This window comes from Salvelinus fontinalis, chromosome 31 (genome assembly GCF_029448725.1).
Source record: "Salvelinus fontinalis isolate EN_2023a chromosome 31, ASM2944872v1, whole genome shotgun sequence".
Taxonomy (NCBI): Eukaryota; Metazoa; Chordata; class Actinopteri; order Salmoniformes; family Salmonidae; genus Salvelinus; species Salvelinus fontinalis.
Window position 1 is genome coordinate 28,547,653 of NC_074695.1, and position 19,149 is coordinate 28,566,801.

The 19,149-nt window shown below is 45.4% G+C and overlaps 1 protein-coding gene across 1 annotated transcript; it reads right to left on the reverse strand.

Annotated features, from left to right (window-relative positions):
- Positions 1-4,292: 4,292 nt before the first annotated feature.
- On the reverse strand, positions 4,293-18,574 carry LOC129829983 (specifically androgen-regulated gene protein-like). The gene is made up of 4 exons (XM_055892071.1): positions 18,408-18,574; positions 9,201-9,386; positions 6,585-6,762; positions 4,293-6,411 (listed from the first exon to the last, which is right to left on the reverse strand). The coding sequence occupies exons 2-4, from the start codon at positions 9,303-9,305 to the stop codon at positions 4,772-4,774; spliced, it is 1,923 nt and encodes a 640-aa protein (XP_055748046.1). The 5' UTR covers positions 9,306-9,386; positions 18,408-18,574; the 3' UTR covers positions 4,293-4,771.
- Positions 18,575-19,149: the final 575 nt, after the last annotated feature.

Genomic DNA, 19,149 nt, shown 5'->3' on the forward strand with positions numbered 1-19,149 from the left:
GCTACGCTTGGAAGATGCAAGTCTACACAGGGAAGTCGACCATTGGAGGCCCGGAGAAGAACCAGGGGATGCGGGTTTTGCTTGATGTGACAGATGGACTGAGGATGTCACGTGTGACAATTTCTTCACCTCTTATGAACTTAGCCAGTAGCTCCTGAAGAGGAGCGGTTGGCACAGTTAGAAAGAACAAGCCTGACCTCCCCTCTGCACTCCTCACAACAAGGGGGAGATAGGCCTTCTCATCAAAGTTTGCCTTCACTCCCACCACCACTTTAGTTTCTTACCCCCCAAAGAGGAACAAGAATGTGGTCCTCCTGAGCAAACCGCACAAAACAGCTGAGATCAGTGATCGTGAGGACAGGAAGCCAGCCATTATCCTGGACTACAACCACAACAAAGGAGGTGTGGACAACCTGGACAAGGTGATTGGAACTTACAGCTGCAGGAGGATGACTGCCAGCTGGCCCCTGGTCATCTTCCATAACATCATTGATGTGTCCTCATACAATGCCTTCGTGATATGGAACAAGATCAACCCTACCTGGATGCCTGATAAGCGGAACAAGAGGAGGGTGTTCCTGGAGCAGCTGGGAAAGGCACTTGTAACCCCACACATTCAAAGAAGGGAGCGCCTCCCCCGCACAGCAGCCTCTGCAGCGCTTGTGAAAGCTGTTCAGGGGGCTGAATCTTGTCCTGACCCACCTGAGGCTGCAGCTGGGGCAAGCAAGAGGAGGAGTTGCCAATTCTGCCCTCCAAAGAAGGACTGTAAAACAAATACTATGTGCTGCACATGTGAGAAATACATCTGCAAAGTCCATGCACACACACTTGCATACTGTCCTACATGTGCTAATTAGAGTTGATTGATTTATATTCTTCACGTTTTTGTTTTGTATCTATTATCTTATTTTATTTGTATTTATTGTTGTTGTTTATACACCTTGTGGGTGGGGCAATGGTTAAAAAATGGGAGAAGACTAGTACTTTGTAGTTGAATTCCTCATTGTACAGCATATAAGAGTATATCACTATGTTGCCAAAAACGTTCAAGACTGTTATTGTTTCCCTTCAATAAAATGCATTTAAAATTACTTTCTGCACATTTCTGCTACTTTCTTAGGTTATACTAGTGCTATCTCATGCTAAAAAATGTATGTTTACACCTTTGCAGTACCTTTAGCAATAATAATAATAATAATAAACCTCTACTTTAGTAAAGAAAACAATTATGACAGGTGTGTTGTAATAAAAACGAGTGGTGTCCACTGATTAAATGCAGTCTTTCTGCATTGTGAAGAGGGAAAACCCAGATATTCACAAAATGTGTGATGAATGACAGTTGTTTCTTCATGCAAAATAGATTTGGGGTTTAAAATTCAATCTATCTGCTGTATTTTAGGGGTTTAGTGAAGGCGGGTAATTGTTGACCCTTAGGACAAGGGGAGTAGACAGAATGTTGAGGCTACACAAGGGTTAAACAGTGATCAATAGAATAGAAAGGTTGTTGCAGCACATAAGGATTAATACGAGCTAATTAACAGGTTCCTCCACTTTTGTGTCATCAGATAAAACTGCTGACACTGCAGCTGTGACACCAATTTGTTGACCGTATTCATGTTGACATGACAAACCAGGGCCTGTATTGGGGACACTCACAGTAGGCAAAGCCCAATGCAGCTGACAGATAAACAGATATAACATTCCTCTACTTTGAAGGGCCCGTATCAACAATGTGCTGTTCCATCTGTAGCCTACAAGTCAAATCAAATCAAATCAAGTCACCTTTTGTTTCACAACTAAAATTCATTGGACCAACCATTTCATTATATTAAAAGCATTATACCCCACTCATAACGTTAAAGTGTTGTCTAAATTGAAGAGGTCATATACAAAGGGTATCAAGGTCTATTCTCTCTTTCCAAAACAAACCATTGACATGGTTTAGTAAGTCCTGCCATTGGGAACACCCGTTTCAGTCAGATTCGCTTTAGCCAACATCTGCATAGCTGATGTTTTCATGGTGTCGGAGGTGGAACTGCATTAGAGCTGTCAAATCCACAAGCAGCTCCGGGCATTGTATCTAAAGCGGACATTGCCATTGGATGCACGGAGTTGCATTAATATAAATCCCATGCAGCCTTGTTTACAAGTTCTAACACTGGAATGTGAGATATAATCTACACTTCAATTAGGCTGATAGAATCCTCATTATTTTGTTTAATAATTGTACAATTTGAGCGACATTATTTCTATTTAGCCTAGTTTCTCACTGTAAACTTCTAACACGAGTGGGACGGGTATGGCTTTGTGACAATGGTCAAGAACAACTGCTCACCAATTTGACAGCTCCAACCGTTACCCCCGACACCGCCAAAACATCAGCTATGCGGGTGTAGACTATCGCCGGTTAATGCTTGATCTGATTAAATCTAGGCCTTAATGAGCCACTTATTCTAAATGCTATACTTCATCATTTTGATTTGAGTGTGATGAATTTTGACAGACAATGATTAGAAACCATATGAACCCAACCTGATGGTATTTTAAAAGGGGATACAATTTTAGGAACCAGAAAAGAGGAACCAGCTCTCTATCTCAACTAGACAAACAGTATTTCAATCATCTGCTAACCACTGACAGACCTATATTGCTGCTCAACAACCAGTTTGTATAATGGGTTTTGATGTGCGTCACACCTAAAACCACACAAACCACATTTCAGATTTCTATCACTGACTGGCTAGCTACTGAAGCTTCTATCCACTGTACTGTAGGATATGTAGTAGTACATTTTCTCTACCTCATAATTTGGTTCCTTTACAACTGCCAATCACTACACCAAACAAAATAATATGAGCAAATCAGATCATTTTTTCACTGGTTGGCATGGTTCCAAAAAATGTAGGAATTAGAGGAACTTTAGGAAATGAAGTCCAACCAATGCTGTCAATGTTCCTGTCAAAGGAAATGTGAAAGGAGAAGTTATAAAGGCACATCACTAACTGTAAAAATACCATCAGGTTTCTTCTCCATTTGAAAACACAGCACAAAGGGTTGTGCATTGTTCTCCATAAGAGCACGACATACACTACATAACTAAAAGTATGTGGACACTTGCTTGTTGAACATCTCATTCCAAAATCATGGGCAATAATATGGAGTTGGTCCCCCTTTGCTGCTATAACAACCTGTACTCTCCTGGGAAGGCTTTCCACTAGATGTTCAAATATCGCTGCGGAGACCTGGTTTCATTCAGCCACAAGAGCATTAGTGAGGTCGGGCACTGATGTTGGGCGATTAGCCCTGGATAGCAGTCAGCTTTCCAATTCATCCCAAAGCTGTTCGATGGGGTTGAGGCCAGTTAAGTTCTTCCAGACTGATCTCGATAAACCATTCCTGTATGGACCTCGCTTTGCGCACAGGGGAATTGTCGTGCTGAAACAGGAAAGGGCCTTCCCCAAACTGTTGCCACAAAGTTGGAATCACATAATCGTCTAGAATGTCATTGTATGCTGTAGGTTTAAGATTTCCCTTTACTGGAACTAAGGGTCCTAGCCCGAACCATGAAAAACAGCTCCAGACCATTATTCCTCCTCCACCAAACTTTACAGTAGGCACTATGCATTCAGGCAAGTAGCATTCTCCTGGCATCCGCCAAACCCAGATTTGTCCGTCGGACTGCTAGATGGTGATGAGTGATTCATCACCCCAGAGAATGTGTTTCCACTGCTCCAGAGTCCAATGGCGGCTGGCCACTCAAGCCGACACTTGGCATTGCGCATGGTGATCTTAGGCTTGTGTGCGGCCGCTCGGCCATGGAAACTCATTTAATGAAGCTCCTGACGAATAGTTATTGTGCTGACGTTGCTTCCAGAGACAGTTTGGAACTCGGTAGTGAGTGTTGCAACCGAGGAGAGACACACTCGTGGTCCCGTTCTGTGAGCTTGTTTGACCTACCACTTTGCATCTGAGCCGTTGTTGATCCTAGACATTTCCACTTCACAATAACAGCACTTACAGTTGACCGGGACAGCTCTAGCAGGGCAGAAATTTGACAAACTGACTTGTTAGAAAGGTTGCATCCTATTACGTTGAAAGTCACTGAGATCTTCAGTAAGACCATTCTACTGCCAACGTTTGTCTATGGAGATTGCATGGCTGTGTGTTCGATATTATACACCTGTCAACAGAAAATGGTGTGGCTGAAATAGCCAAATCCACAAATTTGAAGGGGTGTCCACATATTTTTGTATATATTATGAACGAGTTAATGACAGACAAACATCCTTACATAAAGTGTATAATATTTTATTTAGAAAATAGACAATGATCAAATTACTGAATGTCAAATTAGATTCACAAACAGCCTAACAAATTTCACGAGGAATGTACATACTGTACTGCAAACTGTAGTTAGAGTAGTATTTCATAGTAGTATGATACTGTAATCATGTTATTCATGAAAGCCAGTCTTAGGGTACATACAGCATTTCTGTGCAGCAAGAAGGCAAAAAGACACTCCCCTCTATAAATATACAGGTTTCTGTAAAGCCAAGCAATCCTTCATCAAACAAATAGTGCTCTCTGCATGTTGCTTCAAAGAAGGCCTTAGGAGAGAATAATCTTCCCATAAGTTTCAGTGTCACAGTGACTAAAATATAGAGGGCTTAGTTATACAGAATCCCTATTAAGGACATTCCTCCTCCTCCTCAGACCTCACCCCTCATATGGATTCCATAATGGTGCAGTTTCATTTCCCCTCTCCCTTCCCTCAGTCGCTCAGCAGTCCTAGCTTCTTCAAGGCCTCTCGTCGGTCTTCTCCACTCTTGCTGTTGGGGCAGATCAGCACACTGATACCATGGGAGCGGGGCAGCTTGTTCTGAGACTCCCCATGACCTGGTTGGGGGTGGCAGGCCTCACCTTGAACATTCATGAAGTCTTTCCCAGTTCCTAGGGAGGCCGGGCGGGGTCTAGAGTTACGCTGGTCTCTGGGGGACAAAGGGACACTGGGAGCCTGGTTTGCCCTGAGGGAGGCATTGCTGGCCATGTAGCTTCTTTGGCCCATGCTGGAGCGCTCCAGAGTGGCTGATTTGACCCTTATGGGAGGGGGAATATGCTTGGGTGGTGAAGGAGGGGTTACAAGGGGTGAGAGCAGTGCTTTGGCATTGTCACTGAATTGGATTGGGGCTGGAAGTGGAGCAAGGGTAGTGGCTCGGGCTTGTACTGTGGTAGCTGGGACAGCAACTGCAGCAGGCACTGGGATTGGGGTATGGATAGTGGCTGGGACTGGGCCAGGGGTAGTGGCTGGGGAAGTAGTAGGGATTTGGGCTGGGGCTTGGGTCTGGGTGGCAGCTGGGCTGCGAAGAGAGGGAGTGGGTGCCCATGACTTCCGGGATTTGGGTGAAACTACAGGGCCTGAGTCTCCATCCTCGCCCTTCAGTAGCCCGAGCTTCCGTAGGGCCTCCAAACGCACCTTCTGGGGGTCAATGATCAACCTGTCAAAGGGCAAGGGGAGAGGGGAGCCTGGGTGACTATCTGACTTCTGGGACTTCTGGATGATGTTGGAGGGAAGCCTCTTGGGTTTAGGGGCCACGGCAGGTGGGTTCTTTGTTTCCAGGACCTCAGGAGTGGGGATGGTTAGGGCCTCTGAGTGGGAGGGTGGTGAGTTGGTACTAACAGGTACAGGCAGATCAACAGGTTTAGAAGGTGGTACCTGTTGGGCTCCAGGCGAGGCTGGTGGAGCTCTCCTGCGTGGTTGCTCCAGCTCACTGTAGGTTAGTGGAACTCTAAGTTCTGCAGGCACTGGAGGTTCACACTCCTCCTCTGGCTCATCATCCCTGAAGTCTGAGGGAGGGGGAATCAGCTTCAGATCCAGCTCAGAGTGAACCTTAGATTGACGTTTTGCAGACTTGCTGTCTACAGAGACTCCTTTAGGCATGTTGCCAACAGAATTATCTGAGGTGGCTGAGGAAGGGGTTGTGTCCGAGGCAGAAGCTTTTGGGTCTGCAGCTAACTCTGGAGTTTTAGACTCAGTGGACAACTCCAGAGCTTTTGTTATAGTGTCCAACCCAGGAGATTTGATGTCAGTAATCAACTCTGGGGACTTAGGCACAGTTGCTATCTCTGGAGCTTTACGGTCTGTGACTACCTCTGAGACGGTGGGTTCAGTGACTACCCCTGGAGGTTTGAGATCAGTAAATGCCCCTGGGGTATTGAGCTGGGTTGCTACTATTGGGGCTGGGGCTCTGGGCTCAACTGCTGCAGCTGCAGCAGTGGACTGGGTGGCAGAAGCTGGGGCTTTGAGCTGGATAATGGCAAGGCTATTTGCCATTCTTAGTGGTGTAGGCACTATGCAGTTCAGAAAGGACTTCTGATCCCTTCCTGAGTCAGCATGCTGGATTTCTGATACATCTAGAAGGCAAGCAGAAAAAGCAATTATTTTACTGTCAAATTCCCACAAGTTCCTAAGCTTGGCTCGCACAAACATGACCCAAAACCTGAAAACATTTGTTAGTCTCCTGCATGATAAATTCCTGATAAAACAACAACATAGATATGAACAAACAATTTTTGGTGATACACACCCTCCAGTCTGGTCTGTCCCATAGAGAGGTGGCCAGGTTTGGCTGCCAGGTTGCTGAGGTCTGGTTCATCATTTGACAGGCCACTGTCCTCCTCCATCTCCAGGGACTCAATGGTGGACTCCAGAAACATGAGGCACGCCCGCTCCTCAGCAGAGAGGTGCTCCAGACTGTCATCACTCTGCCACCCCACACACACACATACATACATACATACACACGTAATTAACACAAAGAAGAAACACGGAAACGTAGACAAACTACAAATGTAGAGAACAAACAGATTCACAGTAAAGATACCAATGCAATCAAGTGCTCCTCTTTAATCAAGATTACATAGCTATGTGGAGATGTACGCCAGGAATGTCTGTGTACACTATATCCTTGTAAATTGTTAGGTGAGGCCTTCAAACTATTTTGCCTGGATTTTCAGTTGTTAATAGTCAGTGTTTATTCAGTCTCTCTGTTGCTTTCAGCTAGGCTGAACATTACATTGAGGCCCAGTGAGACTGGAGACACAGAGATGATCAAAATGACATTTACCTTTTCACACAACACCGATGGAAAGACAATTTACCACAGCACTGCTCCTGGCTAGCTTGTATCCTATACTGCATTGCCGGAGGAATGTATTGCAGTGGATTTCAGTGAGGGTCCTCTGAACAGCTCTGAACTAAACAGACTAGGTTCTGATCATCCTCAAAGCGGTCTCTCTCTCCCTCTTATTTCTCTCTCTCTATTTCTCTCTCTCTCTGAACACACATCTGAATCTCTCACCCCAACATGAAACAAGCCCAGCATCCCACTGACTTTTATAATTCTCACCCCCAACATGAAACAAGCCCAGCAGCTCACTCTTACAATCTCTCACCCCCATCATGAAACAAGCCCAGCAGCTCACTGACTTACAATCTCTCACCCCCAACATGAAACAAGCCCAGCAGCTCACTGACTTACAATCTCTCACCCCCAACATGAAACAAGCCCAGCAGCTCACTGACTTACAATCTCTCACCCACAACATGAAACAAGCCCAGCAGCTCACTCTTATAATCTCTCACCCCAACATGAAACAAGCCCAGCAGCTCACTGACTCTTACAATCTCTCACCCCCAACATGAAACAAGCCCAGCAGCTCACTGACTCTTACAATCTCTCACCCCCAACATGAAACAAGCCCAGCAGCTCACTGACTCTTACAATCTCTCACCCCCAACATGAAACAACCCCAGCACATCACTGACTCTTACAATCTCTCACCCCCAACATGAAACAAGCCCAGCAGCTCACTGACTCTTACAATCTCTCACCCCCAACATGAAACAAGCCCAGCAGCTCACTCTTATAATTTCTCACCCCCAACATGAAACAAGCCCAGCAGCTCACTGACTCTTACAATCTCTCACCCCCAACATGAAACAAGCCCAGCAGCTCACTGACTCTTACAATATCTCACCCCCAACATGAAACAAGCCCAGCAGCTCACTCTTAGAATCTCTCACCCCCAACATGAAACAAGCCCAGCAGCTCACTGACTCTTACAATCTCTCCCCCCCAACATGAAACAAGCCCAGCAGCTCACTGACTCTTACAATCTCTCACCCCCCAACATGAAACAAACCCAGCAGCTCACTCTTATAATCTCTCAACCCCAACATGAAACAAGCCCAGCAGCTCACTCTTATAATCTCTCACCCCCAACATGAAACAAGCCCAGCAGCTCAATGACTCTTACAATCTCTCACCCCCCAACATGAAACAAACCCAGCAGCTCACTGACTCTTACAATCTCTCACCCCCAACATGAAACAAGCCCAGCAGCTCACTGACTCTTACAATCTCTCACCCCCCAACATGAAACAAACCCAGCAGCTCACTCTTATAATCTCTCAACCCCAACATGAAACAAGCCCAGCAGCTCACTCTTATAATCTCTCACCCCCAACATGAAACAAGCCCAGCAGCTCACTGACTCTTACAATCTCTCACCCCCAACATGAAACAAGCCCAGCAGCTCACTCTTATAATCTCTCAACCCCAACATGAAACAAGCCCAGCAGCTCACTCTTATAATCTCTCAACCCCAACATGAAACAAACCCAGCAGCTCACTCTTATAATCTCTCAACCCCAACATGAAACAAACCCAGCAGCTCACTCTTATAATCTCTCACCCACAACATGAAACAAGCCCAGCAGCTCACTGACTCTTATAATTGGGAGACAGTGACTCTGAACCCTATCTACTGTACACTGCGTTCTAGGGAGTTCTTCCTAGCCACTGTGCTTATGCATCTGCATTTCTTGCTCTATGGGGTTTTAAGCTGGGTATCTGCAAAGAGCTTTATAAAATATATTTGATTGATTGAACATGCCGATTTATAATAGTCAATATTGAATCTAAGATGGGAGTGAGAAAGGCCTTTCAATGTTTGACCTTTTGTCATTTAAATCCTTTCTAAAGTATCCCTAAGTGTTTACCACAAAGGCAGCAGGGCAGCACATCAACTAAATAAACTAGAAACTGGTAAAACCATGGTCTCAAACATTTTCCTGGTCAGCGAGTGCTAATAACAGTTGGCTTGAAAAGGGGCAAGGCTAGGGTTATGGCAGCACTCACAAAGGCAGAGTTCATGCTAACCACACTATCACAGCTCCCAGTGCTGTCCATACTGATCAAGGATTCCATGGCAACGCCGCCCGGCCACGTGTCACTCTTCCGCATGGCACAGGGACAGGTGCCAGGGGTTCAGGGGGCCTCTGCTAATTGGCTGAAAATCACAGATGGGTCCAGATGGGGAAGTAACTGAAAAAAAGAAGGAAGGAGAGAAGAAGTTTTAACGCTCGAGGCAAAAATCATTACATCATCATGATGCTCCATTCAGCAGAGCTTCCCTAGCGGAAATGGTGGTATTTCTCTATTACAGCCCATGGTAAAGACTAGGACACGCATGTTACAAACTCTTATTCATGTTTTTAAACCATGTCTTTTCTTAGCACTGACATTTGATCAGTGATGTCATGGTAGAGTTCTACAACAAACAGGGATCCTGTTACACGTCTCTAATACAGTACAGTATATCAGTGTACAGGAGGGACAATAGTTCGCCAGCAAGCAGCTTACAGGCAGGATTATTACATCACCAATACTGTCTCCCTATTTAACCTCTATGTGCCCTTATCCAATACATTTACATTTTACATTTAAGTCATTTAGCAGACGCTCTTATCCAGAGCGACTTACAAATTGGTGCATTCACCTTATGACATCCAGTGGAACAGCCACTTTACAATAGTGCATCTAGATCTTTTAAGGGGGGGGGGGGGGGGGGGGGGGGGGGCAGAAGGATTGCTTTATCCTAGGTATTCCTTGAAGAGGTGGGGTTTCAGGTGTCTCCGGAAGGTGGTGATTGACTCCGCTGTCCTGGCGTCGTGAGGGAGTTTGTTCCACCATTGGGGTGCCAGAGCAGCGAACAGTTTTGACTGGGCTGAGCGGGAACTGTACTTCCTCAGTGGTAGGGAGGCGAGCAGGCCAGAGGTGGATGAACGCAGTGCCCTTGTTTGGGTGTAGGGCCTGATCAGAGCCTGAAGGTACTGAGGTGCCGTTCCCCTCACAGCTCCGTAGGCAAGCACCATGGTCTTGTAGCGGATGCGAGCTTCAACTGGAAGCCAGTGGAGAGAGCGGAGGAGCGGGGTGACGTGAGAGAACTTGGGAAGGTTGAACACCAGCCGGGCTGCGGCGTTCTGGATGAGTTGTAGGGGTTTAATGGCACAGGCAGGGAGCCCAGCCAACAGCGAGTTGCAGTAATCCAGACGGGAGATGACAAGTGCCTGGATTAGGACCTGCGCCGCTTCCTGTGTGAGGCAGGGTCGTACTCTGCGGATGTTGTAGAGCATGAACCTACAGGAACGGGCCACCGCCTTGATGTTGGTGGAGAACGACAGGGTGTTGTCCAGGATCACGCCAAGGTTCTTAGCGCTCTGGGAGGAGGACACAATGGAGTTGTCAACCGTGATGGCGAGATCATGGAACGGACAGTCCTTCCCCGGGAGGAAGAGCAGCTCCGTCTTGCCGAGGTTCAGCTTGAGGTGGTGATCCGTCATCCACACTGATATGTCTGCCAGACATGCAGAGATGCGATTCGCCACCTGGTCATCAGAAGGGGGAAAGGAGAAGATTAATTGTGTGTCGTCTGCATAGCAATGATAGGAGAGACCATGTGAGGTTATGACAGAGCCAAGTGACTTGGTGTATAGCGAGAATAGGAGAGGGCCTAGAACAGAGCCCTGGGGGACACCAGTGGTGAGAGCGCGTGGTGAGGAGACAGATTCTCGCCACGCCACCTGGTAGGAGCGACCTGTCAGGTAGGACGCAATCCAAGCGTGGGCCGCGCCGGAGATGCCCAACTCGGAGAGGGTGGAGAGGAGGATCTGATGGTTCACAGTATCGAAGGCAGCCGATAGGTCTAGAAGGATGAGAGCAGAGGAGAGAGAGTTAGCTTTAGCAGTGCGGAGCGCCTCCGTGATACAGAGAAGAGCAGTCTCAGTTGAGTGACTAGTCTTGAAACCTGACTGATTTGGATCAAGAAGGTCATTCTGAGAGAGATAGCAGGAGAGCTGGCCAAGGACGGCACGTTCAAGAGTTTTGGAGAGAAAAGAAAGAAGGGATACTGGTCTGTAGTTGTTGACATCGGAGGGATCGAGTGTAGGTTTTTTCAGAAGGGGTGCAACTCTCGCTCTCTTGAAGACGGAAGGGACGTAGCCAGCGGTCAAGGATGAGTTGATGAGCGAGGTGAGGTAAGGTAGAAGGTCTCCGGAAATGGTCTGGAGGAGAGAGGAGGGGATAGGGTCAAGCGGGCAGGTTGTTGGGCGGCCGGCCGTCACAAGACGCGAGATTTCATCTGGAGAGAGAGGGGAGAAAGAGGTCAAAGCACAGGGTTGGGCAGTGTGAGCAGAACCAGCGGTGTCGTTTGACTTAGCAAACGAGGATCGGATGTCGTCGACCTTCTTTTCAAAATGGTTGACGAAGTCGTCTGCAGAGAGGGAGGAGGGGGGGGGGAGGGGGAGGAGGATTCAGGAGGGAGGAGAAGGTGGCAAAGAGCTTCCTAGGGTTAGAGGCAGATGCTTGGAATTTAGAGTGGTAGAAAGTGGCTTTAGCAGCAGAGACAGAAGAGGAAAATGTAGAGAGGAGGGAGTGAAAGGATGCCAGGTCCGCAGGGAGGCGAGTTTTCCTCCATTTCCGCTCGGCTGCCCGGAGCCCTGTTCTGTGAGCTCGCAATGAGTCGTCGAGCCACGGAGCGGGAGGGGAGGACCGAGCCGGCCTGGAGGATAGGGGACATAGAGAGTCAAAGGATGCAGAAAGGGAGGAGAGGAGGGTTGAGGAGGCAGAATCAGGAGATAGGTTGGAGAAGGTTTGGGCAGAGGGAAGAGATGATAGGATGGAAGAGGAGAGAGTAGCGGGGGAGAGAGAGCGGAGGTTGGGACGGCGCGATACCATCCGAGTAGGGGCAGTGTGGGAAGTGTTGGATGAGAGCGAGAGGGAAAAGGATACAAGGTAGTGGTCGGAGACTTGGAGGGGAGTTGCAATGAGGTTAGTGGAAGAACAGCATCTAGTAAAGATGAGGTCAAGCGTATTGCCAGCCTTGTGAGTAGGGGGGGAAGGTGAGAGGGTGAGGTCAAAAGAGGAGAGGAGTGGGAAGAAGGAGGCAGAGAGGAATGAGTCAAAGGTAGACATGGGGAGGTTAAAGTCACCCAGAACTGTGAGAGGTGAGCCGTCCTCAGGAAAGGAGCTTATCAAGGCATCAAGCTCATTGATGAACTCTCCAAGGGAACCTGGAGGGCGATAAATGATAAGGATGTTAAGCTTGAAAGGGCTGGTAACTGTGACAGCATGGAATTCAAAGGAGGCGATAGACAGATGGGTAAGGGGAGAAAGAGAGAATGACCACTTGGGAGAGATGAGGATCCCGGTGCCACCACCCCGCTGACCAGAAGGTCTCGGGGTGTGCAATAGAGGGATACACTGACAAAGCCGTGGACAAAGCTCAAGCAGTGAGCAAAGGACAGCTTATTATTAGCCTTTGATTCATGCTATATCTTTAAACTGCAAAGGAGCGTTCGGCATATGGCGGAGTCTTGTTGTGGCATACTCCACAGGGATCGAAGAGGACTAAGATCATTAACCCCATGAGGTTCTTAACCCGGCCACATACTCACTGAAGCTACTAAACCGTACCAAGTGGCACTGTGTGAACCCAATCACCAACATGCCACACCATGTCATGCCACCAACAACCTGTTGACATCTAGGCTTACACTGTAGTTAAAATACTGTAGATGTACTAGTGGTGACAAATATGCATAGCAGGGATTTTTGGGCAGTTTTATTAGAACAAAACATATCAAATTACATTTTACCATCAGTTACTATTCAGTTTGCTGTCATTCATTTTATCCAGGCATAGGCCTATACTGTAGTTCAACACATTCAAATGGTTCAGTGTCAATGGCAACTGTGTTTTATTACCCTCTATAATTTGATTACACATACAGAAGCAGAGAGGAACAGTAATGATAGTGAATTTCCATTGAAGTCATTGTAAAATGCGTCATTGGTCCATCATTAACTCGATTGCCAAACACCCAGACATCAAAAAGGCACTCAATGCTGCTGAATTGCATGGGGTTAGGGTTGGGACACTTAGGCCTATGTCATTTTGATTACACAAATATAAGCAATTGCCAAATATCGCCCCACCCAACGATGTCACATTTAGACGTCATAAGGTCCAACTGAACAAAATGCTCTGTTCTGTAGCTGTGAAGTTATTTAACAAGGGAGTTGCAAGTGAAAGTTTTCCTTTCAGCCCCTCACCTGGATGGTTGCAATAAACAGAATTCTCCTTTGCTTTTCAGAATGACATGTATCTGAGTCTACCTGCAGCTTTAGCAAGTCAATAACAATGGAAATATGGGCATGTTGACAGTAGCAAAACATGTGGGTCAATATAGGCCACACAGTACAGTGTTGGCAACAACAAATAGTGGGCTTTCTAGTTCACACAGTATCCCAGGGCACCCTCCTTCCCATTTAGTCTAGTGCTCATATTTAGACCTACTTCCTGCCCCACCCAAACAAGACATAATAATACTATGAGCAAAAGACAGAGAGAAAATGTCCCAGAACCTGCCCCTCCCTAGTCTGGATACCAGTCATTTAGCTAACATTCCACTCCTGTCAAGGACACGGAGTACAAAATAGCTGAACAGAGACGGCAACCAGGCTTGCACCTCCCAGTGAGTCCCAGCCTACGCACCTACAGGGTTGTAGTGGGAGAGACAACCTCACTACACCAACCTCAAAGCTTTAATACACCTAGGAATGTGACTTTGCCTGCTTCCTAGAAAACATGTTTTGTCATTTAACTAACCGCCCTGGCTGGTGCCCTATGCTCTGACATACACTCTTAGAAAAAAAGGATTCCAAAAGGGTTCTTCGGCTGTCCCCATAGGAGGACCCATATTGGTTTGATTATATTTGTCCTAGCCTACCATGCAAAGACACTGTACATTTATTTTCCCTGGTTGACACAGAAATATTAAGGAAAGTGATATCCCAAGTTAAGCCTCGTACCTGCCTTCTCGATCCTATCCAACCACCTTCAAAACAGTTTCTAATTGCAAATCTGAAGAAGTGCAAGCTATTGTTAATGACTCCCTGTTCACAGGCAATTTCCCACTGCACTAAAACATGGAATCTAGATTCTTCAGCTCTTAGCAAATGTAGGCCAATCTCTAACCTTCCATTCAAGAAATTGGTTTTCAAACAGCTAAATACAGTGCCAACTGTATTTTTGAAAATCTGTATTTTTGAAAATCGTAAATGAGCCAACACAGATGCCAAACAGCTCTGTCCTTGTACTCTTGGATTTAAGTGCTGCATTCGACACTGTTGACCGTGATGTGCTTCTGGACAGACTGGAGAGGTGGGTTGGCCTCTCCGGTCCAGTTCTAAATTGGTTTAGGACCTATTTAACTGGTCGAGAGTTTTTTGTCACCCTTAGTGAACACAACTCGAAGAAAATTCATATCACATGTGGCATTCCACAAGGTTCGATTTTGGGTCCGGTACTGTTCAGTTGGTATATGTTACCCCTTGGCAGCTTTATTAGTAAGTACAACATAGATTTTTGCTGCTACGCAGACGATACACAGCTTTACATTTCTGTGTCACCAGAGGATTTTAGCTCCACAGATAAATGATTAGACTGTATTAGTGATTTAAATTAGGGATGCACCGATATGACATTTTTGGCCGATACGCGATATTTTCCTTGCCAAAAAAATGCTGATACCGATACCCGATATTTAACATTTGAGCGGCCTTTTAAGCATTCTAGTACAGTTAAATAGTTGAAACACACACACAGATCGAAAAGTTATTTTTGTTGGCATTTACGTATGTCCTCATTACCAGTAAAAAATATTCAAAACATATTTCTTACACTTACTTGCTGTGCTGTTTCGTTGTTCAGTCTCAACCAAGATTTCATCATTCATGTAAAGCAGTGAAGTTTCAGCTCTGTCTGTCCGTGGCCTCTCTTCCTCATGCGCACTGTCACTGTGTCCGTTTCCATCTTGTCCAGCTGTGTCATTTCACGTAAACCCTGTTTCTTGTTTGCATCGAAGTAGTGGTCCTTGTACCTAGCATCGAGCATGGTGGCGACACAGTAAAGAGGCTCAGAGAGAACGCCACCGAATCGCTTGTTCACAGCCTCTTGTAAAGTACTTTTGCAAGTTTTAACTCCGCGGTCTGTCGGCAGTTTTGTTGAGCAGGAGCTTCAATCCCAGGACAGAGGGTATCACGTCTGCTGCAGATGCAGTTGAAGAGCTTATTTCTCGAGTCAGTTGTTCGAATGGAGCTAGCTAGTGTGTTCATGTTTCAAAGTTTCAAAGTCTCAAATGCTATTGAAATGGCAGCAGCGTTATGAGAACCAGCACATTCTTGAGCATGCAATACGGCTTTCCTCAGTATGAAATCCTCGTCGACCCACTGTGCTGTCAGACTCCGCATGCTCATGGGGCTGACATCGCTGGTCCAAATGTCAGTCGTGAAGCTAATAGCAGTGACGCCCATAGCAAGTAGCTCAGGGATGTGCGTTTTAACAATACTGTGTAACTCCGGTAGGGGAACATCTGAAAAATAGCGCCTACTTGGTAGTGTGTACCAGGGCTTGAGGTGCTCGTCCAGTCGACGAAAGCCAACATCATCCATGACAGAGAGCGGTTGATTGTCAAGAGCGGTTGATTGTCAAGAGCAATATAAACACAACATGCAACAATTTCAAAGCTTTTACTGAGTTACAGTTCATATAAGGAAATCAGTCAATTGAAATAAATTCATTCGGCCCTTATCTATGGATTTCACATGACTGGGAATACAGTGATGCATCTGTTGGTCACAGATACCTTAATGAAAGGGTAGGGGCGTTGATCAGAAAACCAGTCAGTATCTGGTGTGACCACCATTTTCCTCATGCAGCAAGGCACATCTCCTTCACATAGAGTTAATCAGGCTGTTGATTGTGGCCTATGGAATGTTGTCCCACTCCTCTTTAATGGCTGTGTGAACTTCGAACACGCAGTTGTACACATTGATCCAGAACATCCCAAACATGCTCAATTGGTGACATGTCTGGTGAGTATAAAGGCCATATAAAGAACTGGGACATTAAAAGTATAAAGAACTGGGACATTTTCAGCTTCCAGGAATGGTGTACAGATCCTTGCGACATGGGGCGTGCATTATCATGCTGAAGCATGAGGTGATGGTGGCAGATGAATGGCACGACAATGGGCCTTAGGATCTCGTCACGGTATCTCTGTACATTCAAATTGCCATAGATTAAAATGCAATTGTGTTCATTGTCCGTGGCTCATGCCTGCCCATACCATAACCACAACGCCACGATGTGCCACTCTGTTCACGACGTTGACATCAGCAAACCACTCGCCCACACAATGCCATACACGTGGTTTGCGGTTGTGAGGCCGATTGGACGCACTGCCAAATCCTCTAAAACGATGTTGGAGGCGGCTGTTAAGAGCAATTAACATTAATTTATCTGGCAACAGCTCTGGTGCACATTCCTGCATCAGCATGCCAATTGCATGCTCCCTCAACTTGAGACATCTTTGGCATTGTGTTGTGTGACAAAACTGCATATTTTAGAGTGGACTTTTATTGTCCCCAGCACAAGGTGCACTTGAGTAATGATCATGCTGTTTAAAAAGCTTGTTGATATGCCACACCTGTCAGGTGGATGGATTAGCTTGGCAAAGGAGAAATCCTCACTAACAGGGATGTAACAAATTTGTGCACTGAAATTGAGAGAAATAAGCTTTTTGTGCACATGGAGCATTTCTGGGATCTTTTATTTAAGCTAATGAAACCAACACTTTACATGTTTTGTTTATATTTTTGTTCAGTATAGAATCCTCTGGGGAAAAGGGTTGTCCATCGACCCAAAAAGGGTCCTTCAAAGGGTTCACTAGATAGCAACTTTTTTTCTAAGACTGTACCTCTGTGCATTTCAGGTAAATTACAAAGCAGAAGGGGAAATATCTGATCAGGTGCAGTGTGAATGAAAGGGGTAGCACGGTGTCCACTGTCTGGCCTGCTCTTCCATGCACTTTGAACTGCAGGAAATCCCTGGGATTCAGGAAGGGGATTGCCTTAGGTTCCATTTCAATGAGTGACAGTGATCTTATTGTGGCGATAAAAGAGGCCAAAGAGAGAAATGTGAAGTATGTGTCCTGTGACATGAAGGACAGGCTAAGCAAAAACATTGTTCCCCCCTGCTGCTGTCTTTGTTGGACCAGGTATCTCTTCAAAAATATATTTGATCTCAAAAAGACTAACCTGGATATGTAATGGTTAAGTAAAGAACTAGTTAATCATTTACAGTAAATAAAGGTTCATAACAGACATTCACACCATGTTGTGCAACTCGCAACCTGCACAGAGTACATGCATGAAGAAATATTCCATTAATGTTTAGCTTGGCAGTTGGCACTCAGTTAGTCTGCACCATTAAAATGTCAATGTCCAGGCTTTGGGAATAGTTTTATTGATTGGCAAACATTGAAATCTCAAGTACGCATTGGCACATATCACTAATCTATAGTCCACACTAGAGCTTGCCTTTTGGTCTGGCCCCCATATGACATAACAGTGATTATGGTGTTGAATTGTGTCAATCATCTTTCTTGTGGAAAACTTTCCCACAGTACACTTATCTGGTTCTATCTCTCCCATAATTAACCAACTGAATGGCAACTCAGTGCTTTTATGTTGTCTTCCAGGGTGGTGTCTCAACAATAGCAGTGAACCATAAGATAACATGACCACAGCAGTGTGAACGAACATCTGTGTCAGTCAGTCTTCTTGATGAGAGAGATATGTCCCATGGCAGGCCCTTGATATCGTGACAGCCGTCTAAAACATATTATATATAGTAGCCTAGGCTCTTTTACGCCTCTGTATAGATAGGCACATCCACAACGGGGCCAATAGTCGAACTTTGGTCGTAATAATATAAAAACAACTGTACAGTAACATTTCCTGTTCCATTACCAATACTAGTGTATCCTCAGACTGTGTATAATCTACACATCGCATACGATTCTAACGAAACATACACCTGTTGTTTACGAAGCATGTGACAAATACAATTTGATTTGATGTGACAATTCATGCTTGAAAGCATAAAAACTTAAGAGGAAAAATACTTCAAAAGAGAATAAAAGTATAAAAAGTGAAACGTACCTGAGAGCAGTAGAATAATACTATTCCCTGTCCACAAAGTGCGTTTGCACTCAAAGAAACGTGCTATCGTCACAATTATCCAAACCTATTGAAATACAATACTGGTTTTCGGTGAAACTATGCAACAAGCCTTTACTAAAGCAGTGACAAAGACTGGCAGTCGTTATTGAATTCCAGGTGAGCGCGCGAGGCTCACTTTGTCCCGCCTGCTAATATCTTTGTGACCAATCAGCACATGTTTGATCTACCGTGTTTCTGGAAGAGCCAATGGGGTAACAGAGGAATCCCCCACATTTCAAATCGAATTATGATTCTGTTAATGAACCAAAATTATAATACAATTTTAAATTGGGAACCTGGATACATAATTGTAATTTTCTTATATCTTGTTCAAATCATTGTTGAAATTGTTTTAGGAATTATATAGATTTTTATTGCACGCACATATCATTTGATGCAGTATAGATTCTCTGCAACACACATGAACTGCAATGAATTTTCCATTACATATCTCACTCACATTGCTGCCATTCCAAAAATAGCATTCCGATTTGATCAAATCTTGTGATGACATGTCTTTTCTGAGACTGAAAGCAGGTTGACGTCTTTAGCATATCTATGAAAATCCTAGCTTTGCATAGTATTTCCATTGGAACAAACAGTGATGCCATCTCATATTTGCATGATGATGATGACTGTTGTCCTGGCTCTACCCGAAATAGACACTGATAGTTAATGATGC

Bases quoted from the DNA above. Each gene is read 5' to 3' on its own strand.
- LOC129829983 (XM_055892071.1), bottom strand. From the start codon at position 9,305: ATGCGGAAGAGTGACACGTGGCCGGGCGGCGTTGCCATGGAATCCTTG. The intron at 6,763-9,200 runs GTGAGTGCTGCC...GTGGGGTGGCAG, and splicing joins TTAGCATGAACTCTGCCTTT to AGTGATGACAGTCTGGAGCA. The intron at 6,412-6,584 runs GTGTGTATCACC...CTTGCCTTCTAG, and splicing joins GGGACAGACCAGACTGGAGG to ATGTATCAGAAATCCAGCAT.